The sequence below is a fragment of the Helicoverpa armigera genome, chromosome 5, assembly GCF_030705265.1.
Source record: "Helicoverpa armigera isolate CAAS_96S chromosome 5, ASM3070526v1, whole genome shotgun sequence".
NCBI lineage: Eukaryota > Metazoa > Arthropoda > Insecta > Lepidoptera > Noctuidae > Helicoverpa > Helicoverpa armigera.
The window spans coordinates 12,907,363-12,934,916 of record NC_087124.1 but is presented as its reverse complement, the minus strand read 5'-3'; the positions used below and the strand labels follow the sequence as shown (position 1 = coordinate 12,934,916).

The following is a 27,554-nucleotide window of genomic DNA, read 5'->3' as shown; positions in this document are numbered from 1 at the left end:
TTCCAAAAAATAAGGAAGATGCAAATGAAAGACAGTACCTAATAAGGATGTATGATTACCAAAGCACCAATTACAAATTAAATTGTGTTGTTTGGAAAAAGCAATTCCCTAATAAATTGGTCCGAGCAAATATTGAACTGCACCTTCTGCGGTATTTATATCTCAATATATTGTTTAACTAAAAGTTTATAAGTAGCGTTTGTTACATTTTCTCATACTAATACATAATACTTACAATCCACATGAACGAACACATCGTTTTATCACACAATTGTATTAAGTAAGTAGGTACATAGGTAGGTATAAAGTAAATATTGTCAACGGTTTTTATAAACAAGACTTGTCAAAGGTCGCTCATATTGTTACAGAGACAATATTACGGTTAGTAGGAAGTTAAATCCTAAATGGTAAAGCTTGTTAGTAACTACCTACGCAAAATAATTAAGTACAACATAGGATGCATTTAAGTAGCTGTGTATCCCAGGGTTTAGCCCGCGTCTTCAAGAACTAAGTACCTAAATTCCCTTTTGAAAATGTGCATACTTACTTATCTATGTAATTTAATTCGAACGGTAATTTTACCTAGAACTTTAGTGTACGTATAAGAGTTTTTGTTGAATGCATTAAGTTACGTTACGTTTAATTTGGTACATAAGGCCATAGACACCCAAGGGTTATCGTGACTTTTGGTATTCTAACGCAAATCATCCACATAATTTTGAAAATAAGTCGTGTAGCTTTGACCATATACGTGGGCAGCTGAGTCCTCGTCTCATATTTCCCATTAAATACTTACCTAACATAAAAAAACTACAGATTTCTTCGAAATTCAACATTTGGCGCGCGTTAATTTGCTAAATAACTAAAAGTCTACTTTGTAAGTATTTACTTCTGCTCTAAGTTTTAGCGATGACGTGTGTCTATGCTAACTGCTTGCAAGGAGGTTAGGCTAACAACTTAATTAACTTGCCAACCTTATTAAGACATTTAAAACTTTGTTTGTTTAATTGTCAAGTTTGTTTAGTTTGCTTTGGGCTACTTTATTCAATAACTCATTTATGTATAGGATAGGATAGATCTAAAGATGTTCTCGCTTAAAAATACCAACTAAACTATGCTCGTATTGTAAGGTATATCGCTATTAAAATTACCTGGACTGAATGCAGATGCAACAGAAAACCAAAGTCAATCTAGGAATTTTGAAATTATTTTATTCGAATTTAAAATAAAACGAGAATGTAAAAAAACACACTTATATTCACATAAACTTTAAAAAACATAACAAAACATATATGGACTAGACAATTTAAATTAAATTGTACAAAAATGCATAATTTCGTAGCTGTCATCATCATCATACATCGATTTCTTCAGCCTTTCGATTCAGAACTTCTTTTAAGAAAACTGATTATTATCGAGTACAGAAGCACGTTTTTATTCGTTGGTTATAAAATATACCTACCTAATACCTAATAAAATCCGCAGTCGATTGTCCTTAAGTCTGTTCTGAATCGAATATTTATGCTACATACTGTTTAATAATATAAGATTGTAAAGGATTCTAAATTCTAAATATTGTTTCATGTATAATCTATAATTTTAATAAATTAATTGCTTTCATTAATTTTCTGTACAAACTTAAAGTTTATTTTGAGCAAAACCAAAATAAGTAAATAATTTAATACTTAAAAATTCTGGCAATAGATCATACTCTTATAACCAGAAAAATAATTTCGATTATTGCCTAAAACCCTGCTAATGTTTGTTAGCCTATCTCTCATTTTAAGTAATTCCTAATAAATATCAATCCTCACTATGAGGCTTTCTTGTCAGGCTTAAGCGGTAATGTTTCGTCGTCATAGTTCACATGGCCTACTAGGATAGGTTCAGCTCCCTTCTTCTCATCAGGGTCGTCATTGTCAGGCATGTCACGCTTCCCTAACTCTTCAGCTAGTCGGGCGAAGAGTTGCCTGAAAGAAAAAAAACGTTTTTGGTAAAAATCTAGGAAAATATTTGCATTGTTGTTTGTATTCACTTGTTTGTAAGTCACTTTTAGTGACACGGTACAATATCGAATGTGAATAAATACTATCACTAAAGAAAATATACAAAAAGAATATTTTCTTTTCTTATCTAACACGAGATGCAAGAGAAAAAAAAATCACAAACAAAAGAAGATCGAACAGCTAAAAAGTCACATAAAACCTCTGAGGTTTTTAAAAGCCAATTTAAGAAAGTTAACAGTCAAAATATACTCACTGGAAGACGAAGCCCTGCATATTCTTAGCTAAGTAGTAAAGGAACAGCCAGTCTCCGAACTGGCAGCCGTTCACGACGTCAATAACGTTGTAGGGATCAAACTTGGCGCGGGTCGCTCGTTGGAACATCATCATGTTGAACTTCGGAGAGCGGCGGTATAGGAAGAACGATATGAAACGCCAAACTACAGCTGTAAGAAAAAGTAGAATCAAAACTCAGCAAAATTGTCACTGCAGCAGTTTTGCTAGGTGAACTCTTGTGATAGAGGAACTCAAAATATATGTGGGATGCACTCAGAGTCATATTGATTGCTAAACCCCAATCACATTTAATTTAAATATATTAAGAATCTAATCAACAATTATACTTTGTCAATCACTGATGGCTAGGAGCCTAAACAAGACAAATTACGTTAATAGACTTCAATCCCAAAATGTAGTCGGTAATGTAGGTAATGTAGTTCTTCCAAAACTTACCAAGAACAGAGACGATGAAGAGGAACAGGAACCAGAACCACAACACAGTGTAGATCTTCTCGTGGATGATGTTGAGAGCCATCACGCAGAGCGCGTCATGCTGCTGGATGGAACCGCTGGGACCGTACTTGTGGAAGATGCACTTTGTCACCTGGTGAAGACAACAGAGAAATTATAGAAAGCTGTAATTATTGAATTTGTGAAAGATATCAAGGAGTTGGGAGAAACTAAGTAAACATGAAAAGATATAAGATTAGGAGCAAACTTATTCCGTTACCCAAAATTTGACACGGCAAGAAAGAAAAAGAAGTTAATGTAGTTTTTCGTTCGTCATAGCTGAATTGGAGAAATTAATCAAGAAAGCATTGGAGAAATTGTAAGATTTATAGCATATTTTTTAATTTATTGAAATCTGTATCTAAATATAGATCTACTAAGTATTCTTACCTTAGGAAATACAGTTTCCAATGGATCAGCAATGTTATTCCATTCGTCGTAATTAAGCACACTAGGACCGAGTCCTATGAAGGCTCCGTTGAGGAACCTGTCAATGATCCAGATCTGGAACATGACGTGGAGAAGGTTCACCACCTCCATGGATACCAGCCATACTGACCAGGTCCTCGTTATACGCAACCTGGAATAAAAGGGGGTAAAACAACTTTAGTAAAAACTAGCTTCTTTTGGCAACTATTTCGTACACCCTGATAAAAAGAGACTATAGCCTTCCTCGATAAATGGGCTATCGAAAACTTTGAGTTTTTTTTTCAAATCGAACCAGTTCTTAATTCCTAAGATTAACGCATTCTACCAAACTCTTCAGCTTTATAATATTAGGTTTAGATATACTACCTCAGTTTAATATCCCTCCTGATGATATCAATGCGTTTTTCCAGCGTCTCCTTCGAAGGCACGTCCATGCCGGCTACGTTCATATCTTCTGTCGTTAACGCTAGGCTGGCATACTGCAGGCCGTTCACTAGAGCTCGTATTCTACCCCCTGCAAAGAAATACTAAGATTGATATGGCCGTTTTTTCAAGATGATACATCAAATGATTGACCATTTCTATGAAGTTGTGCTGTGCATACTTTTGTTAGCCAAATTCTTACACTTAAATTACTTATGTCAAATATAATATGGGCGGTACATACATAGGTTCATATTATATGACCCTGAATATTTTTCCTACGAAAACAACTGGAAGTATCATCACATTCTTTGTGTTAAGACTCACAACCACAATATTGCTATGACACACATTTCTAAGAAAAATGTTATACTTAACCTGAATTATCTAGATAAGATAAAGACAGTGTGAAATCATATAAAAATACACAGAATGCAACTTAATCACGCCAAACATTTTCAGTAATACAGCTAATTAAATATTTACTATTTGTCACTTATTTATACATTATTCGTTGATTGAATTATTTTAAGCTTCACTGTTATTTGGGTAATGGTTTACTATTTAGCTTTTTATTTTATAATATTTCATTTTTTACATATTTCATACTTTATATTATTGTCTTATATGTACTTATAAATAGACTATCACTGTTTCTCACGACGCGAAAAAGGCTGTATTACACTGAATGATCAGACTCCAAGATACCGCAACGATTAAAGGAAGCATGAACACAACAATGTAAGGAGAATGAAGATATAATCTTCCTTTAATATTTCTTGTAGTATGTGGTTTACTGACCTTCTTTCTTCTTCCAGATATAATGCGGCATATAGAAGCAGATGGACTGAATGAACAGCACAAACGGCACCCACTGGTAGTAAGTATGATGCAGGGTCTCATCAGAGTCCGAGAGAGGACCCACACCAGGGTGGGGCAGGAACCCACCTTGCAGCAGGCTCTCGTTGTAATGTCGAACCTAAGGTTATAGAAATAGAGTGTACTTTCAGTTGGCAGGCTTTAAGAAAGGAAGTTTTTTCCAGTTTGGATTCAAGGTCAATTGAAGGTTCAAGCCGTGGCCCGGCGAGAGCGGATGAATGCCATCATATCCTACTGCGAAGCAGTCATGCTAGATAAAGAGGTGGCTGAGTGACTGAGAGTTCGCACCTCTCATCCCAGCCGCTGCGGTAGACGTGGAAGAAACCACGAGCGCCGGGTGTCGAGAGACGACTTCCGGCCACCGTAGGCATGGATATGTGGGCGGTGAGTTTCGAGTGGCTCATTGTTCGTCCATCTCCTAGGAGTCAAGAAGCCCGTGTCGGCATTGCGCGTTGTTCCACTTTCTCCTCAAAGAGATGTCAGCAAACCACAGTAGGTCCCACCGAGGCCAAAGCCTGCCGGGGCTGCGGAATTGTTCGAAAGATTTACCACGGCCTTGGTACATAAAGAGCTAAAAAAGGTTTAGTCAGTAAGAGTCTGACACACATCTGACGTCCTCATGCTGCACCCACAGCAGCAGAGGTCATTTGATGATTTCCAATCAACAACAAATAGTTTGGATTCAAGGGAACAACTACTTGGCAAGTCTGAATAAACCGCTGCAAACTTACTACTTCAAAGCACACCTATAATTCTATATACATATAAAAGGGATACTTCTCATAATTTTCAAGTGGCTTTTATTATTTTAACTGGTATATGAGTAAGTAATAAGTACGTCTATATCATCAAATAAATCGACCATGTTAAAGAGACAAAACCAACTTACAATAGTAAAAGTAGCCATAAAGAAGCAGTATTTTTCAATCAAAGGCGTCGGTATCCCAGCATCCGCCATGCAGCTAATGCTCGCTCCGATATAGTCTCTTGCGCAGACGAGGATCACAGCCAGCAACAGGAGCGTGACTGTGAGCTGGTAGTGCAGTTTGAAGGCTATGTTCTCTATGATGGGCTTGCGTAGGGATAGAGTGTCGCGCATGCGCGGCCCTAGCAGCGTTGATAGGGTTGACGCTAACATCTTGGTGGTTTGTCTGGTTTTAAACTTGCATTAGAAGGGTTGACTGCAAAAAAAAAGAAAAGTTAAATTAATTTATTTATAAGTATTTATGCTTTATGTTTTCTAATAGTATTTTGGGTAGCCAGAAGCCAGTAAGTCTGACACCAGTCAAACCAAGGGGTCCCGTTTTGCCCGGGTAACTGGGTTGAGGAGGTCAGATAGGCAGTCGTTTCTTGTAAAGCACTGGTACACAGCTGAATCCGGTTAGACTGGAAGCCGACCCCAACATGATTGGGAAAAAGGCTCGGAAGATGATGATGCTTTATATTTTCTTTGAAGTACCTAATTAAGCTCTGTTGTCTAAATAAACCTCTGCAGAAAGTTTCTTGTGTTTTTTTTTTTATATAAAGGATCTTCTACTTCGAATTGCGTAAGTAGTGCGACCTTAGATAGTTAGCCTTATTGTAACAAAAATATGTCTTTATGGCTCTTATTGTCATAACCATGACCCACATATTTCTTCATATCTTTAAGTAAATCTTACCATTACATATTTTGTTTGATAACAATACGCATGGTACTAGTATATTTTATGGGATATACCATAAAAGATAAGTAAGTAACATTTTAACATAAATAGTTAGTATTTTGTAGGTACTGTAACTGCGTGGAGCATGATAGTGCAAGGGGTAACAAGATCCTTAGGAATTTAGGTGCTTAAATAAAAGCCTCCATGGACTTTTCAGCTTGTTTATTTCTCGGGCTCCTTGGCATAATTAACAAGTGAATGCAAAAAACGAATTTAAAAACTATACCTATATATGTAAAGTATTAGTACTATAACTATATATGTAAATTGTCCGTTTAGTAATTAATTGAAACTTTTGATATAAAACCTTTACAGCTTTTTATTTGACTTTAACTTTTACTTTTTGACTCAGTTAACCTTGATTTTCCCTACCGAATAGATACTCAGTGATTTTTTTGGAAAACGTGGACAAATAAACGAGAATTAAAACATCATATTAGATAGAACAGCAATTTACTAACTCATTTGCGTAAGTGAAAGTATGTTGTTCATGTGTAAACCCATTGTTACTTGTTACTGTTACAGCCTTTTTATCGTCCCACTGCTGGGCTCAGGCCTCCTCTCACCCGGAGAAGGATTGAGCATTAATCACCACGCTTGCTCAATGCGGGTTGGTGATTTCAGACTACATAGTCCAGGTTTCCTCAAGATGTTTTCCTTCACCTTTTTATCAGCTATTGGTGTCCAAGATTTACTTAGCCGTAACCCCATTACTTCGAGTTTAAATATTTGTCAACGATGCATTTGACAAAGCAGGTCATTTTCACAAAGTAAGTGAGTGCCTGTTGCAAAGTTATCTTAAGATAACAACTGATAACAATCGATGTATCCAAAGATATCGTATAACGTAGGAGCCAAGCCTTAGATATTGATACATGTTCTTAAAAAAACCTTCGATTTTTCAGTACCTTTGATCATTACAAAAAGATAATTTTTCAGAGAATTGTGAATGAAAAGCAATTGTGCAAATATAAGTAGGTACTGCAGCAATCACAAAGGCTTGAAATATGTATCTCGTTATTTACTTTATGATTGATTCTGTAATGCCCTTAATGACAACGAACTTTACGATATTGTACAAACAATGATACAATAGTCGTATTTTAACAAAACCTTATGTCAATAAATACTAGTTTCTTCACCATCAGACTTAAAATGAAGTCTTATAAAATGAAATCAATAACTAAACAATTAAAATTCACGTATAACCTCAAAAATTAATCCCTAAATACAAACGAACTTAGAATATGCGTATCATTAATCCAAAACAGTTTCTGCATACGACATCACAAATACAGATTTTACCTATGCGGCTAAAAATTCATCTCTACCACCTAGGATACAAACACAGATTATGCAAAACAATCTTTTGCCTACAACAATATCTACCTACATCCTTTTTTACAAAACCATCTGTAGTTATCTCTTAATAGTTATGTAGATTTACCCGAATTATCAAAATCAGATTAGCAACGGCAGAAACTTCTCATCTCAACGCTAACAAAGATGCCTACATAATAAACAAATATGCACTTACACTCTCACTTCCAGCTGATCGCACACAGCACTATACTCCACTGACATATACCAGCGTAAGGCTGATCGCATACTGGCGCGAGTCCTGTCGTCTGTCACCTGATAGCAATGATAACGATTAGATAAGTGCGATCTAGTGTGTAATGTGCCTCAATTATTTGTTCTTTTGTTTTAACATTTTGCGATTAATATGTGGAACTCGATTTTCAAATACTTAAAAGTACAGATATAGAGTACGATACCCACAAACTGTAGACGGAACAGTCGGTCAACAGTAAACCTGATTGTTATCAATTTTTTTTTAAGAAAAACTTGTTTCCAATTTGCTGAAAAACAGGAAAGCAGTATGACGAATGCTTTTCAGTGAAAAGATAATCGAGTTCTTTTGTTTTTTCATGAAACTTAAAACTTAACATAAACGGAAGCTTGATGATTTAAAAGCTGTGTTCAAACAAAAACATGTAAGTATGGCAAAGGCTCTAATTAGTCCCAAATTCGTAAAGGTTAGGCCAGTTTACTCTGTAGATCTGTAGATCTCAGATAAATGCCAAATTACCTTAAGACGACATAATGACTAATATTTACTGTAACAATTATGTATGCACATATTTTGATTTTACAAGGTTTTTGAAACGCAACTGGAAGTGATTAAATTCGATTTTTTTTTTTGCGGAATATAAAGAATTTTTATTTTACAGGTAACTCAAGTGACGATGCTAGAGCCAGAGTGATCTAAGTGACATTTTTGTCAAAAATGGTTTTTTTACACAATTGCATGGAAAATATCTTACCAAGTAACTAAAATAAATTGCACATTTATTTTAGTTACTTGGTAAGTTACAATGTTTAACTATAACAATAACTGAACCTTTTTCGGCTATCAAATTTTCGATTTGACTTCACGGCTGTTTATGACTTGATTATTGCCAAAGTTTGGTACTCACTTACCCTTACATCCACAAAAACTTTAATGGTATTATAATACAATATTAAAATCTTTCATGATTGTGAAATCTACGAGATTGCTACGTGCTACGAAGTGCGTCTGTTCAGTAGCAACTAAACATAAATATGTCCATGTGTGCGTGTAAGGTTCGTTTTAAACAATCCAAGGATTAGTGATTAAATTATTTCAAAGAAATTAATCATCAAACACGTAAATTACTTACCGAATTTATAGTTTTTATACGTTTTGATATTTTGAGCCGCATTTACTTACTGGCAGCATCTAGGCTTCTCTTTTGTTTCTCTTGACAGCGTCAAAATGGTCACATCGAGGGGTTTTAGGTACGATCTTTCTTAATCTGTCCATGCTGGGCTATGTATGTCTGTTACTGCTGGATGCATAACTGCAAAAATAAAACAAAACTACCTTTAAAGAGCCAGAAACGCCGACTACGAGTCTGACTTGATAGATCATTTATAAAATGTAATCTGTTGAAAACTATGGAACAAATGTTTATAACACTGATACAAACAAAACAACATTTTTCACGTTTATCATTTTAAAACCTTAATATGTACTTCATTTTCAAATCAGCTGGTTGTTAGTTAAAACTTCTCCTAGAATATCACGGTCTCAATAACCGATAGGAGACACAGATTTGTAAGTTATAAATTATATTTAAGTAATTATATTTATCTGCAAATAAGCTAGACGCTAGTTAATCCTAGTAATCCGTTATAATTATATTTGCTACTCCAACTAAACCTATGATAAATATAGCTGTTTCTGATTTAACTGATAAGTTTTATCATGTCTTGTCTAAGCATAGGCTGGTAGCTACTGCTCTAATTTTTACATTATCTGGTTACTTCGAAAGTGCGAGCCCCATCACAGTGTATTGACAACTAGAATAATATAAAATTAAGGGCCTATGCACACCGCGTTTTTATCCTGCAGAGCAGTCCTGACTTGCGTACGTATCGCGTCTGTATCGCTACAAACGCGCGTCGAAGGCCCGTTTAAAAAACGTGATGTGCGTAGGCCCTAAAACATACTCACGAACTCATACTTCCTATTTGATTTACTACAACTTCTTTCTCAAACGTGAATACATTCCAGGGGAAACTTCACAGCTAGGCAGAACGTATAGTAGTATGTATAGTTATAAAGAATAAATATTTACCTAATGAAACTTCAACATCAGAATAACTTAGGTATATTCTATTTATGTAACGTGTAATTTTTGGAAGCAGTTAGGACAGTGGAGACATTGACGGAACTAGGCTGCTAATAACCTAGTTCATAGGAGGTCGGAGGTTGAAAATTCGTGCAACCTTATGCCCTCAACATTTCGTAAATAAAATGGCTATCTGTGCACTAAAAGTTGTAAATAGATAACCTTCGACCCTACTCGATGTGCTCTCCAAAACATGGATGTATGACAGCCACGTAATACATTAACCACGTAAGTATCAATCGATAAAATTTCTGTTGACCAAGGCAAGGCAACAAAAAAATTACAGCAATTTTATAATTAGATGTAGGTAACCTAATTATAAAATCGCAGTAATTTTCGCACCAAATTGGCTCGATAACTTTCAACAATCACCCATTTATATGAAAGTAAATTAAGATTAGCGCAAGCACGGTAAATTCCTAACAATTAATAAAGCGATTGTGTTTGTAATACAATCATTACAGTTCGCTATTTGGGTTATCAAACTCTTATCGTGAACACGATATCGATGTAGAGGTACCGAGCTCGTTTACTTACCTTTATACGTTTCTAGATTAGTTAATAAAGAAATAAAATTAATGTAGTTGATAGATTTTACGATTTTATGTAGTAAACAATTTAATTACGCTGAAAATTAGGACAGATGGAGTCATTGGTCCTTGGTTTAACGAATGCTTCCAGTTTTCGCTGACACAATTACGAATAAGAGATCCTCCTTGCAGTCATCTTATCTTTTTTATTACAACAAAAATCTTAAACTAGGGAGGCTTCGTAAACATATAGGAAGGACCTAAAAAACTTGAACTACTTAGTTTATTCATTCAAAGATTCAATAATCCTACCTACAAGGTGTGTTAGGCACACGTAAATTGATGACCAAGCAGTTTTAAGTAATCGGAGCTCAAGATACATGATGTCATATTGTCACGCTACACGACGACTTTATCAGAACTTGTAACCCAATCACGATATTTACGGAGAAATGTTACTGATCAAACTGTTCTACCTGAAATAATCGGAACAAATAAGGCTTAATGAAATTATTAATGTCGTGATTAGTGATTTCATGTCTGACACAATACATAAATAATCACACAAAATATTTACATTATTAGGAAGAGCCATTCTCACAGCACAGGCAAATAATTTGAAACTTAATATGTGTAATCAATCTTTAAGGATTTAATGGTCAGGCAAGGCAGGTATCAGATCGACTGAAAGCTCAAATTGAATTCAAGATATTCTGTACAAAAAATTGCCGACCATTGGGTCAACTTTAGTCCACAAAATGCGGGAGCGTTAATAAGGAAGTCAGAAACATTACAATACAAAGTTAGTAACTCTAAGTACGGAAATACAAATTTAGCATTACAACAATAGCAGGTGATATTTCTCAGTAACGTGTGAATTCGTCAAATAATTGTCATAGTTATTAATAGAAGGAATCGTGACTGACTTGACTCAGATATGAGTTGATGTTTGTTCGGCGATAATAAGGAATCATGGTGAGGTTTTTAGTTTTCGTGTGATATATGTATATCACCAAGTTGGGAAAGGTCTTTTGTTTCCTATGCAATTTAGATATTGACTTATTGAAGAAAAGAATTGACATACCCGTCTTTTTTTACCAATTTCGATTTCATTATAAAGAAAAAAGGACTGTAGGTATAGGTATGCCACCATTAAAAAAGGCTTTTGGTGACGGTATCTTACAGCTTCGAGATATTCTTCATATTCCAAATATTATTCTTAGTTGTATTGTTGTATCAAAGAAAACATAAACGAATGTTAAATCCAGTCTATCCTCAAGCGCCCGCGAATTTACTTAACACTATTTCCCTTACATCTCTTAAACATATCACGTCCTAAACCTATCCATTTTCCTTAACAAATCTTATTAAGAAGAACCATTTACCTCGTGACGATATGCATTAAATAAACCATGTCTGTTATGTGCTATTATTACATAAGACTATATGCTGTAACCTGTTCCGTCGTCGCGTTTGTGAAAAAATTGCTAATGTGTACGTGCGGTAGGCTATGGTACACACAGGCGCAGTTGTGAGCACTACTATGGGCTTGGTTATCACGTCATTCTCATTTGGTTATCACTCGAAAGGTTCTTGTTATTGACGTGGAGATGAAAATGAATGCAGTGACTATTTTGATGTACTGTGATTATTGCGATTATTGTGAAATAAAAAACAAACACAAGCGTAATTTTTTACACTATTTCCAAACATACTTACAGTTTTATTGAATGACAACAAATCTACTAATACTGGGTGGGGTTTGAAAATATTTATATTATAAAAACTAATGGTTTCTACTAACTAAAGAAGGCTTGTAACCCATGCATCAATAATACAAAATATTTGTCTATTTGCAACTTTGGAGCCTTGCCTTTATAGCAGAAATAAATTAAAATTCACCTAATACGGTAACTACATGTTTGTAACAATGATGAGATCTTCTTGTTTTAATATGTTGAGTTTTGTAAAAAAAATAACTCACAACTCACGAACAAAACTCACTCACCACTTACAAGTGACTTCTCAACTCGTAGTATCGCCCCAACCCCACACACAGGACTCCTTCTGTATACATACACAGTTGTGTATGTGTGTGTGCAGTCCGGAGCCCGCAAGACTGCATTCCTGTCTGCGCACACGACGAACAAAGCAGCAACTGAGATTTTTAATACTTTTGACATTATTCTTGTTTGAAGAAAGAATATTACCTATTTCATTGCAAATGGATTGTTAAGGATATTTCGCAAATGTATGTTTAGGGATATAATTATCATCTTATACATTTGTGGAACATTTGGTTTGAATATGTTTTGCTTATTGTTTTACCTGCTAAAGTACATCTGTTATTTATACAGGTAAATATAACACGGTTACTGTACTAATGTTAACTCCGAATAAGTTAGTCCGCAGTTCATACATTCAGGTTACACAGCAGTTATTTAAGACTTAGTTTCAAAATCTGCAAATAGATATTTAAAATCTAAACTGATTGTTTTCTTAAATAAGCAAAATTTTGCAGTATGCCATTCTTTATCCTAATGTCTTGCATAAGCATTGAGCACAAAAATGCCAGTAATTAAGATACCATCACCACTAATTAGGTAATGACTAAAGGCGTAGTTCACGTGGCCAGATAATGAAAACTATTTCTTTTTTATGGAAACCCTCCTCTTTTTATCACAATTCAATCTACAGAGATAGTATAATAAAGTACCTATGTATTATATAGTGTAACGGGGTGATATAAAATTGGGCCTGAAAAATACCACGTGCCACTATTGCACATGGTTTGATATGATTAACAAAGCGCAATATTTATCTTCCAATTCGGAAATAACATCCAATGATCGATTTAAACTATGGTAAAAAAATCATTGTTAATTTGCATTTTGACGACCTCGATGGCGCAATGGTCACCATGCCGGACTGCCGAACCTGAGGTCCCGGGTTCGATTCCCGGCTCGGTCGACATGTGTGTGATGAGCATGCTTGTTAGCCGTGGTCTGGGTGTTACAATATGTATCTATAAATATGTATATATGTAGCTATATGTAGTTTATCAGTTGTGTTAGCACCCATAACACAAGTTAATTAATAACTTACCATGGGGCTAACCGACCGTGTGTGAAAAGTTGTCCCGACATTATTATTTATTATTATTTTACAGATCTGTTAATACGCCAACTCAAATTATCTCTCAAAACGTAGATTCATTATCCTTAAATGCTATAACAGACCAATCATTTACTACACAATCTACAAGCATCTAACCAAGTCATAACAAAAACTAGCACAGCATAAATATATAAAAAAACTGCCAAGCGAAACCCATTTAATTGGTGACGTAGGTAACTAAATATGATTAGGCCTTATGGGACTAATTTTCAACCTGACCACCATTTGACCTGAGTCACACACACTCACACATGCGCAAGCAATGTACGTGAGTACGTGAGTCGTTGCATGTGTGAGATCGACTCGTGCGCAGGGATCAAGACCGGCCCCGGAGGATAGTGAGAAGGGAGTTCGTGCACTTTCTGAACTTATTTTGTTTTTGCAGGAAATTCTGGTGAATGTTTAAAATTCGGTACTTGTATCTACCTATTACCTGTACGGCAAGACCATGATATTTTGGGGTTCGGGTTGATAGTGCAAACCTGGTCAGAAATGTATTTTTAGGTTTTATACATTACATTACATTTACATATTATAGTTAAATCTTATTACCACAGCTACATGGGAAAATAGAGTTCTCTCGTTTAATTTAAGGTATATTTTCCGTCAACAACGATTAAACCTTAATCCTAATAAATCAAAAGTAAGTATTAAAACAATAAAAATCAACATTATCTACATAAAGTGGGACAGTGCCAACCATGGCAGCCATGATAACTCACAGTAATTGGGTGGATGACTAGGTCAAAAATAAATTACGTTGTCATATTCATTTAGTGAAGCATCTAAAAATAATGTCACTTCCATTTATCGTTTTGATGGAATAATTGATTAAATTTTTTTATTGATAATATAAGCTAAATAAGAATCCAGTTTGATGTGAAAAATCTGTGACGTCATAAGTTGCGCTTACATACATATTGCAAAGAAAGTGACTGTTTTTGACAGTTAAATAAAAGTAATGAATTTGACTCGTTGGAAACTACCGTATTAACCGTATTTGAACAAGATAAATTAGTGTTACATTAAATGGCGTATTCTGACAATTAAACGCCACATTCTACACATCATATTTTATACTTGTCATCATATGCCATCATGGCGGATTTGTTTACAGCTTTAATAGTCGAAAGATACTTTAGTTATAGTGCTGTGCTTACATGGGCTACTTAGGATTTCCCGGGTAACTGGGTTGAGGACGTTAGACAGGGATTCGCTCCTTGTAAAACACTGATACATAGCTGCATCCAATAATAGCTACCTACATGAAGAAACTAACTATGTCTTATATCTATCATGGTTTCTAACAAGAAAGTTTTATCAACTGCACTTTTTTCTAGGTTTTTGAAAAAGATTGCGTGATTTTTTCAGGCTTCATCTCTTAAAAAGGCCATCATCATACTCCTGTCCACATCCCATTTCATCCCATAAAAAGATGAAATGCACAAAAGTAAGTAAATGGCAAAATAAACTCCTAAATATTTCACACTACTAAAAGCAACAAAAACGCACCTAAAAAAGCATCTTAACAGTCTATTTCCATCCACGAAATTACTAACCAAATTAAAGGCGAGTTAAAAACTTAATCCGTTGAGATATTCTTAGTGGAATGCAGGCAGATAGGCACGTCAGCTCTCAGCCTGGCAGAACCTGTTCAGTCACCTTTCGCGACCTCGTGCAGTTGCCAAGCGCTCCGGAGCTCTCGAGTCACCAATCGATCCATATAATCGGTTGGTCAATATCGATTTGGAAGGCGTTAGGGGGAAAAGTAAGGTTTTGCTGATATTGACATGTGTCAGAAAAATATGTCCATTGACATATTTCTAACTGTCAAGCCTTTTGAAAACTATTTATATTGGGGAAGGCTTCTAGTCAAAACCAGGGGTAACTGAGTGACCTGTCCAACTTGGGCAAACCGATACTGGTTGTCAGACTTTCACGCTTCTGGCGACTGGTTGTCTTCTATTTCCTAAATAATTTGAGAGTATAGTGTGAGAAGGAAATAAACCTATCCATTAGAACTAAAGGTTATTGTTGGAAAATAAAACTTTATCATAAAATATAGAGTTATGTAATGTGGTTCTTCAAGGCAAAGTTTTACCATATTGTCGTCTCATTGGCCGTGTGTATGTCTGTAACAGGACACGTGTCAGTTTGTGTGTCACAGCGATTACGATGTTGCAGTGATGATCGTTATTGCCCTTTGTATGCACACTTGTACCGTTGATACAAAGGGAAGGAGGCTTAGAAGTGAATCCTTATTTGAAGGTTATCAACACATCACAAGCTTTTTGTTAACTAAAAGAAAGGAAAAAATAGACCCAGTTGCACCATTTAACTATAACGATAACTAAACTATGCCTAACTAGGCGTATAATTGCCGCTCATTGGTCAAATCAGAGATTTGACAACTGAAAATGATTCGCGTCTTCAAAGAGCTTATTCTTATTAATCTATACTTTAAACTACGTTGACGTTATACCCATACGCCGATTTTTCTGCCAGTGAGGTATTTCATAAAATCAGAACAAAAAAACTACCTACAGGACAAAATACGATCTTCGTGACAACAACACTTCTAAGGCTTACCGTTCACTCACGCATAAGGAGATTTCAAACCAAAAATTAACATAGAAAAGCTTTACACATGAGTATGTATGAACATACACACAAAGGGAGCATTCCTGTCCGTCGAAGCTAACAAACGTATAGAATCAGAAACTCTTCATCATCATCCAAGAATACACAATTAAGGGCCCTTATCAAAATACCTTCCCACCTTTTTGCTTAACCTTCACCGTGAGACATGGAGAACAGAAGGTTTATGGGTAAAGGGTGGTCGAAATAAGGTCAAGACATATTCTCTATAAAAAACCTAATTAAGTAATCTATATAATTTTGTTATGAACTGATTTTGATGAATGTGAGGAGAAATAAGATGAAAATCAGTAAACAACTTTGAGAATCTAAACAAAATATTGTTTCATTGGAAAGAATCCAAAATCACATAAACTTTACAGTAATTTAAAATAGAAAACAGTGAGTTGCATAGTGTAAACACATTGACGCATTTGCTAACTTTAATTTGTTAAGACGCAAAATGCGTCATTTAAGAAAGTTATCAAATAAAACCTCATTTCTTACTTTTACCACTAAACATGAGCCATCATGTAGTAAGTAAACAACAATATATGATTCAAGTCACAAAAACCTAATACCTAACTGTCAGAAATACTGAGGAAAACACAAAATCATAATTTTTTCAGTCCTGTTATCTGCACTAGCTAGCATTTCCTCTACCGGTTGATAAAACAGGATTATGTAAAATCAACATACATTTTTATGCACATTATGACATTGTTGGATAATTCTGTAGCTTCTAATCTGTTTTTATCCTTCACTAGGTTCCGCCTGCGGTATTCCTCATTCCTTAGAGTACCTACTCTGTTATAGCTTTTCTCAATAAATGGGCTATCTAACACTGAAAGATATTTAAGAAATCGGACCAGTATTTCCTAACATGGGCGCTCAAACCAGTTTCCTGAGAAGTCTGAAAACCAGGTATTGGGTTGCCTAGGTAACTGGATTGAGGAGGTCAGATAGGGCAGTCGCTCCTTGTTAAACACTGGTACTCAGCTGCATCCAGTTAGACTGGAAGCCGACCCCAACATACTTGGGAAAAGGCTCAGCAGATGAGCGCGTTCCGGAAACAAACTCTTCACAATTTCATAATATTATCTTAAGAAGTTTACAGTTCTGCAATAAAATGACATAAGATTCCATAGTACACGAGTATGACGTCATTAATCCGGCTTCAGCAAATATTGACATCGTTAGATTAAAGACAGTTGTGTTTTCGTAATATAATCCTCTCTGATAAAGCGAATTGTAGCAGAATAGCTCATGTCGATTTTGCTAATCAGCAAGTAGATAGTTACTGGGTTGCTTGCCTACGGTTTAGGGGTGACCCATGGTGATAACAATTAATGCATTTTGTCATTTATAGATCCGGTGTTTGAACGTTTACATTTAGAACAGCTTAGTGATTATAATATGAATTGAAAGCTGATGAACGCGAGGATATCGTAATAACCCAGACATAGAACACAGCAGAGAAGGATAAGACTACATACAGGTGTCAAGTTTGAACCATTTCATATAGCACCATGTTCCATGAGCTCCTTTACTTGTTTTAAATGGGAAATATTCAAGAAAAATCATCCTTAGGACCACTTACATCAAACGTCCGTTTCTCGAAAAACAACTGTTTACTTTAAAACTTTTATGTTAAAATTCGTAGTAAACAGTGCTTTTAAAAATAGTAAAATTGTCTAAATTCTGAAAACGGCTTACTATCAGTGAGCCATGTTGCCCATTTTGGCAGTTAATAGAGGAAAAACGAGTTTAACTGACATACAATTTCCAAATAACCAGATTTTCCAAGAGATACATTTTCAAAACTGTACTTCTGTGCATACCTGCTTGACCCTGTACCCAACTATTTGGGTTACACCTACGCTGAAGGGAGACAGCAGACACTTTCTAGTAAGAGTAAAAGAGAAAGAAGAGGACCCGTTAGGAAAGTAGTTTAGACTACTACCTTTACGCATAAATGTTGATGATTTGTGTTGATGTGATCAATAGGTGCCTTACTACAGAGATATATATGTCATTATGACCAGATAATGACTCTTGGATGGTGGGAAACAAAGCAATAATAGTGTAGAAGAAAGAAATACTAATAGCTTATTTAAGATGCCTGGTTATGCTTTGTTTGTACCTCAGCATTATAGAGTTTAAAAATTGTAGAACTCGTAGAAATAATTAGTCAGCATTTACTAGTTAATGACTGTATTATATCCCCCTCATCTTCAGCCTTCTTATCGTCCCACTGCTGGGCACAGGCCTCCTTTCACACATAGAAGGATTGAGCGTTAATCACCACGATTACTCAATGCGGGTTGGTGATTTCAGACTTTAGTCCAGGTTTCTTCAAGATGTTTTCCTTCACCTTAACTCAGTCATTGGTGTCCAAGATACGCTTAGAAAGTACAAATAACTTTAGAAAAGTTGCAGTTGTACCTGCATGACTGACGAGTATTTGAGGAGCCAACCAATAATAATACAGCAGAAAGAAATATTAATGACTTATTTAAATGGACTGGTTATCCGCCTTTGCTTACCCAAAGGTACCTAGGCATTACTGGGTTTTACCGTTTTGTTTTTCGCAGAAATTAGTCAACATTTACTGGTAAATAACTGCGCTATATCCGCTATAATAATTAATTAAATAAGTTTAGAGCACTTATTTGACCATAATTGATAGAGGAAATAGACACTAATTATATACACACAGGTACCTACATCTGATTACCTTTTGTACGTCATAATACATATTTTACGTTGTATCCTGTTTTTACGTACAACAATGGTCAACAGAGTTTCAATGATGTATAAACATGTTTCAAACACAAGGTAATCCTACAATTTACCTTTTCAGCTGTTGTCTTTTGTAAAGTAGCGTTGACAGAAACTTTATTTCATTCAACTGTTTTATACCAGAAAGTTAATTTAAATCGAAAGAGCTCAGAACTAGTTTTCTCGCGTTTCGCAACCCCGACTAAGGACACAGCTTGCTAAATTAAACTAAATAATCATTTATTTCAGGAAATTGTTCCCATATTACACAAATAAAATACACATATGTTCCTTACCAACTTAACACATAAAACCTATACTTTCCCCAGTTAATGTCCTATAAATCTACTCATTATACTAAGGTCTCCATGAATTGCTTTTATTAAAGCACCTTCGAGATTGGTCACAAAAAATCTGAAAGAGCTACCTACAGCCGCGAGTGATTTCTGTCGTTACCTGACTGTGTCGAAATGTACGAAGTCAGAAGGTCCAATAGCTAATAATCTAATAAGCTGAAGAGTTTGTTTGAACGCGCTGAATAACTGGCATCTTTATATTGTTTCACCTTTAATTCTTTCAGGATGCAAGCAGCTTTTTACCAGATATCATGAAGTAGCAGTAGGCGGAAAAAAGCGAGGGTAAAGCTTGTATTAAATAACTGAAAAGCCTACTTCATAAATAGGGGGAATATAAGCCATATACGAATACCTTCAGAAATTTCGTGTTCCTAATTTACTTTGTATTTACACGACTCATGCCAACTGCTGTCTGAATAATAGTAAGATTCTTAGAAAAACTTTTTAACTTTTAAATAAAGAGGCCTTTCCAGGAGAGTTTTTCAGTTTCAACACTTACGCTCGTATACTTAGATAGTAATTCGTAAGAATTTATCTCAAAACTCAAAGATATGGCTGACTGACTGCCGATATGAAGAAACAGGAAAAGATAATAAAATCATCTTGATAACACACATTTCATAGACGAGATAAGGTATTTTCTTTTTAAAATTACCTGAAGAAAAAGTATAATAACGACCTGCCTAGCCAGCTTTCAGTGTAACCGAGTGCAGCGGAGTACCAGTTACCAGCCTGGTGTTTTGCATACTCTTGAAATGACAAGCAATTCTCACTTACCACTGCCAATTCTTCAATTCCATAGACAAGCAATTGTGCAAAGTAAAAAACCTTTAAGCTGACAATTGGTGCTGTGGGAATCATAAACTGCTTCTTCTTTCTCCTGCCCTGTTCCCAAATTTTACTTGGGGTCGGCGCAATATGTCATTTTCTTCCATTTTCCCCTGTCACTCGTCATACTGACCCTCACTCCCAAACATAAACTGCTTCAACTGCAGAAAAATCGAGAATTTTCCAAAATATTTTTGTTGGAAGCAAAAGCTATTTTAGGACATTATCCTACTGAAACTTCTGAGTTTATTTGTTCGGTAACACAGTGAAGGTGTAAGAGTAACAAACGGTTATTAATGTTACCTGGCTAGGCCCGGTGAGTCAGTTGCATCTGCTACCTGCGTCCGGACGAGATGCCCGCGACTTTTGCCTTAGTCACTAACATTGTATGTAGCTTAGTTTAAACGACAGGAATTGTGAGGCAAATCTATCTAACTGCGGATTTTTCTAACCTATCTGTTGATTTGTGTTCCGAATTTGAGCTTCGTACAAATCCAGTTAATTTTCAACCCCTACATTGTCTATCCTTTATATGCGACTAATACATAAACAAAGCAAAGGTAGGTTATAGAAATCCGCATTAAACTGATTGGGTGATTGGTCTGTCGAAACAGCTGGATTTAGAAGTAGCTGTACCTACTTGAGTAATTTTGCACACATTTCCTTAAATGATGAAATAGTGACACAAAGAGCGGTTTTGGGTTTTCCGAAAACGCAGTTGAGACCACAAAAAGCAGTCTGTCAGTTATAAATATAGAAAGTTCTACATCACCTTATATACTATCAAAATAAAGAAAGAAAGCAAAAAAAATCATTGTGTTCTTCTTCTAACTTATAGATCGAATAAAGATTATAGATACACATATCAACAGTTTAATGTCCTTTTCGAGACACAAAGACTTCTAGATACTTGGAACAAACGCAAAGAACATTCTCTTATCTTCAAATCGTCCTCAGGAAACGCTTAACCTTGAAGGACCTTAAGACTGTCACTTGGCCACGAGCTCCCTCTTGAGTTAAGAGTTCTAAAGTTCCTACCTATAAGCGATCATACAAGGAAATGGCTCGTTGGACGATGTCCTATAGTCCGACGATCAGCAATTGGTACAATATAATGCTCTTTATACCTACTGCACTTCGTAAGTATTATGTATCTGCCTAACCTTTTCCCAACTATGTTTGGGCCGGCTTCCAGTCCAACCGGCTGCTGCTGAGTACAAAGCAGTTTTACAAGGAGCGACTGGTTATCTGACCTCCTCAACTGGTGTCAGACTAAATGGCTTGTGACTACCCCTAAAGACTGCGAAAAATGTCCAATGACAGCCAGGACTGTTTAACGTGCCCTCCGAAACACAGTCATTGGTGTCCAAGATGTAAAGAAAGTACCTACATACAAATACAGTTACATTGGTACTTGCCCGACCTTGTAGGTATTATGTATGCAGATGCACTGTTTAATAAAGCCAATAAATAACATGAGGTTCCACGTGTCCATGTATTGGAGACGACAGGTCTACTGCGTCGTAACCTAACCATTTATCGTGGGATGCACCATGAGACGTAAATAGACCCAGTTTTAGTACTAGTCGTTCCCGCAGCTTTACTTGAGTTTTATTTGAGGAACACACTTCATGCATACCGTCAGAATTTGCAAATCGTCCTCACGTTTCATTTAGCTTAATCAGTCAATTAAACTAGCTGAGAACTTGATTAGAGTGGAGACCTATTAAATTAAATCTGTGCCTCAGAATTTTCCTGACCAAAAGAAGATGCTTATGTAAAATAAGTTACACTTTCCGTTCCAGGGCCATGGTACCTAATTATTCTTTCCATAGATTTCCATAGATCCCACATCCAAATCGAAACCATTAGATACATATTAAAAAAGAAAATTAAAACATAGAATAAATGCATAAAACCAACAGGACTATCCAACATACCATGCATAGGAACCAGGAACAACCTCATTACGACTGCATCCAGGATTCTCGTCACTCGGATACGGACATAAACAAGCATACATACACACAAATCAGTATATATAGGTAAGTAGTAGTAATTGTACGTCCCGAAGGAAGCTGGTGATTGCTTTAGCCTTGCACACCCACTTTGCCTCGCACGATACGTTCTACAATAGGGATTAATTCTACCAGTTGATCTTTTTATATGGTATTCATTTCAGTGTTAGATGATATGTGACCTAGTCTAGATATTAATTAGAGATAAGAATTAGTGTTTACTTGTGTTGTTGGTAAGGACTTGCTTGCCTTTGCCACATCCTTCATTCTGGCGGGATCACTTCACTCTTTAGTTCAAAGCTGTCCTGTCCCCTTTTGAACACACATCATATCATGAAACTACTGTATAATATTTTTTATCTTATGTTTTAATATCTAGTCTCTCAAGTCTCCTCTAGTGTCCCAAGAAAACACTGGCCTTGGTCTCTTTGGCTCTGCAAAATTTTTTCTAATCGGTCCAGTAATAAAAAAACTCTTTACCTGATGAAAATGATTACCCCATAAAATACAACCCTTTACGGGACATGATATCGCGTGAAAAGACAATGCAAACTCATTATAAACGAGTGGATTCTAGTGTCTTATATTCTACAGTGCATCAGTCGAGCTGCACTATTGCAATTCCATCAGAGTGAGACAGTTCTTACTCATATGAACAAAAGACTGTTTGTAGCATGAATAGCCATTATGAATGACTATGTGCAGGCAGTGGCAGACGCATGCATTTGTCACTTAGCCTTGTTTTCGCATTAACAATTACTTTCCAATTTTCCTGTTTATTGCATTTCTGTAACATTAGTTTTCGAAAAGGGGTGAATAATAATAAAGCTAGTTTTTCCCCAGATGAGGAAATTCTACAAAAAATATAGATATGTAGGTACTTAATTTCTACTGCTTTCGTTTTCGCTCGAAACCTGAGAAACTCCTTGGACGAATTTTTTGAATTTTCATCATGGATTACTCGCCTAAAGTTGTGCTTTCATAACTTGAAAAGATAACACTCTTCCATCTTAAGTGATTTCTCGTCGAGGTTACAATTTTCTTTGCAGGAGTAATTGATCATGTTGTGATTTAAATAATAAAAATGTAATAAATCATTTATTTGCTTGAAATGTGGTCATCCATAGGGTGTTGACACCTTGTTAGTAAACAGAACATACCTCATTAAGGGTACCTATGTAAAATGAGGTTATTTATAGCTTATACAAAGTGTGTTATTTTTAAATAGTTGTAGATAAGTAGTACTGAACATTACAGTAGCACCGTCATTTGTCCCACTATTTTAATGGGCCCAGTAGGTACCCAGTATATAGTACCACCACCAGCCTCAATAAGCACAAACCTGTCTAACACCAAGTCCCGTTGGACAGCCGCTGTGAAGCCGTCCAACTTCTTCATCAACATGTGAACTTACCGGTTGGGCACCATCTTGTTCAGTGTTCAGTGCATCGCCCACGTTTTGCATTTTCACGGTTGTTAAAATACTTTATGAGTGAAAGATACTGGGGCCCGATTCTCCTAATTTTACTTAAGCGCCATTCGATTCGACTGAGATCCAATCCCGACTCGGTTACGATTGAAGCGTATGTGGCATTCCGCTATTTTTTCTTTGAAATAAACGTTTTTATGCTTTTCTGTCATTCAATAATGAATCATTTTGACTGCAAATGATTTACGATTGCAAAATGATTGTACAGCAAACTACCGTATAGACCAAAATCATCAAAATAGCAGACCAATCGCACGCCAATCAAATGTCAATCGAATACGATTGGTCTTTTATTATTAGCAGAATGCCCGATATGGTTAAAACTGCTATTACGATCATATTGCGATTCGATTTCTATTCGATTTTGACATTATTAGCTTAGGAGAATCGGGGCCCTGGTCATTTAGATGGGCAATGAACAACTTCCAAAATACAGATGATAAAATCTATCTACTTGTTGCTGAAACGCTCTTAAAATTAACGTCTTTGTAATCGTATCTTTGGGTAGTCTTTATCCATCTGCATGTGTCTAGCAGCTATGCAGAGCTATGTTGAGGTACGCAGGCCAGTATGCCACATTTCTATTTACATTTCAGCAGAAAATGGAGTTAATTCTTCAAATTCGTAAGATATTGGTTTTAATACAAATTAGATATCAATGCTTACTTTTAACTTCTTAACTTTTTTTATGCCACAGTACCTACAGCAGAGTCTTTTTAATCAAATGAAGATGAAAATCTCTCTCAGCTCGGCAAATCGGGGTTGGTCACAGAAAATGGACATATCTGAAAATATTTTTCAATCAAACTTCTAAAAATAAACTCTAGCGCTTATTAACAACGCAACTCCCACACTTGGCCTCGATAATAACAAATACCTACTCATCTGCTCATCAATGATCAGTTTCGGGCCTCAATGGGTCCCGTTCATTTGACCCGAGCCCAGCTCTTGCGCAACTCGCATTCCGTTGACAATGCCGCCATATTGGGACACTATTATAGCTGTACATGATGTTTACATAGGTTGTTAATTTGATGAATGTACTAGGTATTACTTACCCAAACCAAAGTTGGATTTACATGGCATCTGCTTTATGAGGGAAGTTCTTCTCAAACGTTGATTAAAAGTAGCATACATGATATTCCATTGTATTACTATTACTGACAAGTCTCAAAAAATCCGTCCAGATTTAATTTTGTGAAAGAGTAACAAACATCCAGCCATGTATACGTAAAGTTTCACGTTTCTAATACAATTTTGATCTAAAGATACTTGTGTCTAAAGATGATTGATAATTTAATTGGGAAAAGCAATTTTTCGCAGGAAACATTTTCTTCAAAAGTTCAATAGGTACATAGATTTAAGGTCATCAGCCTGATAATAGTACTTCTAAGTATTACGTCGTTCTCAGGGCCCTTTATACAAATAGACACATGTTCAGAATTTAATTATGATAATCGTGAGAATTCCAAATAAATATTCAACATGGCACAAAAACGAGCTAACAGTGACATTTCTTAGATATGGACCTCGGCACATCGGCATCGGCACCTCGGCACATATCACATACTAATAAATAGATATTATATGCATGTTGTACCTACAGCTAAGGAGTTTGTTTGTTTGCTTTGTAGTAAGAAAATAATGGATCGATTTGAAAAAAATCAGAAAGACATCGAGAAAAGCTATAAGTAGAATATTCATCTAGGTGCGCGAAAAAGTTCCCAAAAGAGGAACATTGATAGATAGATAGATAGATAGATATACCTACTCTTTATTATGTACACCAATTTAAAAAAACAAAAACAACAACAAAACACTGATCTACAGATTTAAAAGTCGGTGACACAATGGGCGGTCTTATCGCTAAAAGCATTGATTAATAAATCAGCCTGCAATGTTTATTTTATTTTGATGCGCCCCCTTTTGTGTACAATACTACATTGTGGAGGAAATAAAGAAATGCCACCGTCATATCCCTGAGGTATACAAACATCTAATTTGTCATCTAATCATCATACCCAAGATATCAGACATACTATATCACCCTAACATTCTTAACCAGCCACATAATGAATTGGCACGCGCTGACGTTCCCACGACAATCACCCACTGTGCTCCACCAGTTATCACGAACAGGCGTCTGTTGTGAGCAGAGCCATAGGTCGAGGTTGTTCACCGGTAGCTAACTGAGTGATTAATTCATTATCGAGATATAGAACGTCTTGGTAGACATACTGTCACCCGTAAAATACTAAGCTTAGTGAGGATTTTACGAATACTTGAGATCAACTTTCAAGTCGCAGTATCGTAGAACACATATCAATAGACAGATTGCAGGCTCTGGACGGCACGAGTTGATATAGTAAGCATCCCTTTCTGAGTCGCTGTTTATTCTACAACCCTTAGCAATTCTATAACATAATATCTATCTACTTACATTCAATGATTTCGCGTGGAAAAGAATGATGCCTGTAGCACACCTCCGCTGCGAAACCCAAAGGGCGAAACCGCACTAGTTTCGCTGTGAGTTGTGAGTTGTTGGGCGGCGAAACAATAGCGAAATTCCCTGCTCTAACGTACAAAACTGACTATGACATTGTCTCTTTCTAACATGATTTCGCTCATTTGCTTAGGCGCCGTCTACATCTCCGCCCTGGCGGACAACTGGCGGACAACGGGCGGAGATGTAGACGGCGCCTAAGCAAATGAGCGAAATCATGTTAGAAAGAGACAACGTCATAGTCAGTTTGTACGTTAGAGCAGGGAATTTCGCTATTGTTTCGCCGCCCAACAACTCACAACTCACAGCGAAACTATGGCGGTTTCGCCCTTTGGGTTTCGCAGCGGAGGTGTGCTACAGGCATCAAGGGAGAAAAGTCTGGACACTGCGGAACTGAAAAATGTGAAATGAAACCTGAAGAAAAAGGCTTTATATAAATGTATCAGGAACACGTAAGAAGTAAATCTTGCCACAAATGGTGGATAATAATCTAGTCTTGCTAAATACGCAATAGACACCCAATAAGGCATGCCTTAGCTCACTAACGAGCCCATATGTTGTAATCTAGTAATCAATAATGTATCTATACCTAATATAATAAAGAGGAAACATTGTTTCAACACCCTAAAGGCTCCGAAATTAATTAACCTATTTGAAAAATTCTTTGACTGTTAGCAACTTCCACTCTTCCCGAGTAGACTATATTCTATCCCGGTACGGGCAGTAGTTCCTAAAGATCGCGGGTGAAACCACGGGAAAACGCCAGAATATATTACTTATAAAAACCTCCTAAGTTCTAGCATATAGCCTTATCACCTGGTATCTGAACAGCACATTCGTCATGATAACACATCTGTGTGTCTCAGAAACTGGGTCACTACGACGCTTGCTTAGCAAACATATTAAAACTTTATAGTTGTTTGAATAAATATTTATTTTCATTGGAATGAGGTAAGTATACTCGTAAATATTATTGTCTGTTATAGTCGTGTCTGAAGAAAATATTTGTATAAAAATATCTAGAAACAATCTTTTAATTATTCTGTAAATGTCAATAGACAGATTGCTGAGGCGAAGCTGCGTTTTAAAAGGCTCCTTGAACCCTAACTTTGGACAGACAGACGTCCTGAATATCTATATACTATCTACGTATGTATCTTGACTGCATTTGTTTTCAAATGGGCTTAATTTCGCACAATCCCACGTAAGTTAACTCAATGGCCCTTAAAAGCAACCTCTGAATTTGAGACTGCTAACACTCGTATTTTTAAGCCTTCGCTATGATTC

General features: G+C 36.1%; 1 protein-coding gene across 1 annotated transcript; it reads right to left on the bottom strand.

Annotated features, from left to right (window-relative positions):
• Positions 1-1,239: 1,239 nt before the first annotated feature.
• Positions 1,240-7,916, bottom strand: LOC110374678 (innexin inx7). The gene is made up of 8 exons (XM_021332500.3): positions 7,767-7,916; positions 5,413-5,704; positions 4,446-4,623; positions 3,588-3,735; positions 3,183-3,372; positions 2,736-2,886; positions 2,260-2,449; positions 1,240-1,970 (listed from the first exon to the last, which is right to left on the bottom strand). Exons 2-8 carry the CDS (start codon positions 5,659-5,661, stop codon positions 1,814-1,816), a joined length of 1,263 nt encoding a protein of 420 aa, XP_021188175.1. The 5' UTR covers positions 5,662-5,704; positions 7,767-7,916; the 3' UTR covers positions 1,240-1,813.
• Positions 7,917-27,554: the final 19,638 nt, after the last annotated feature.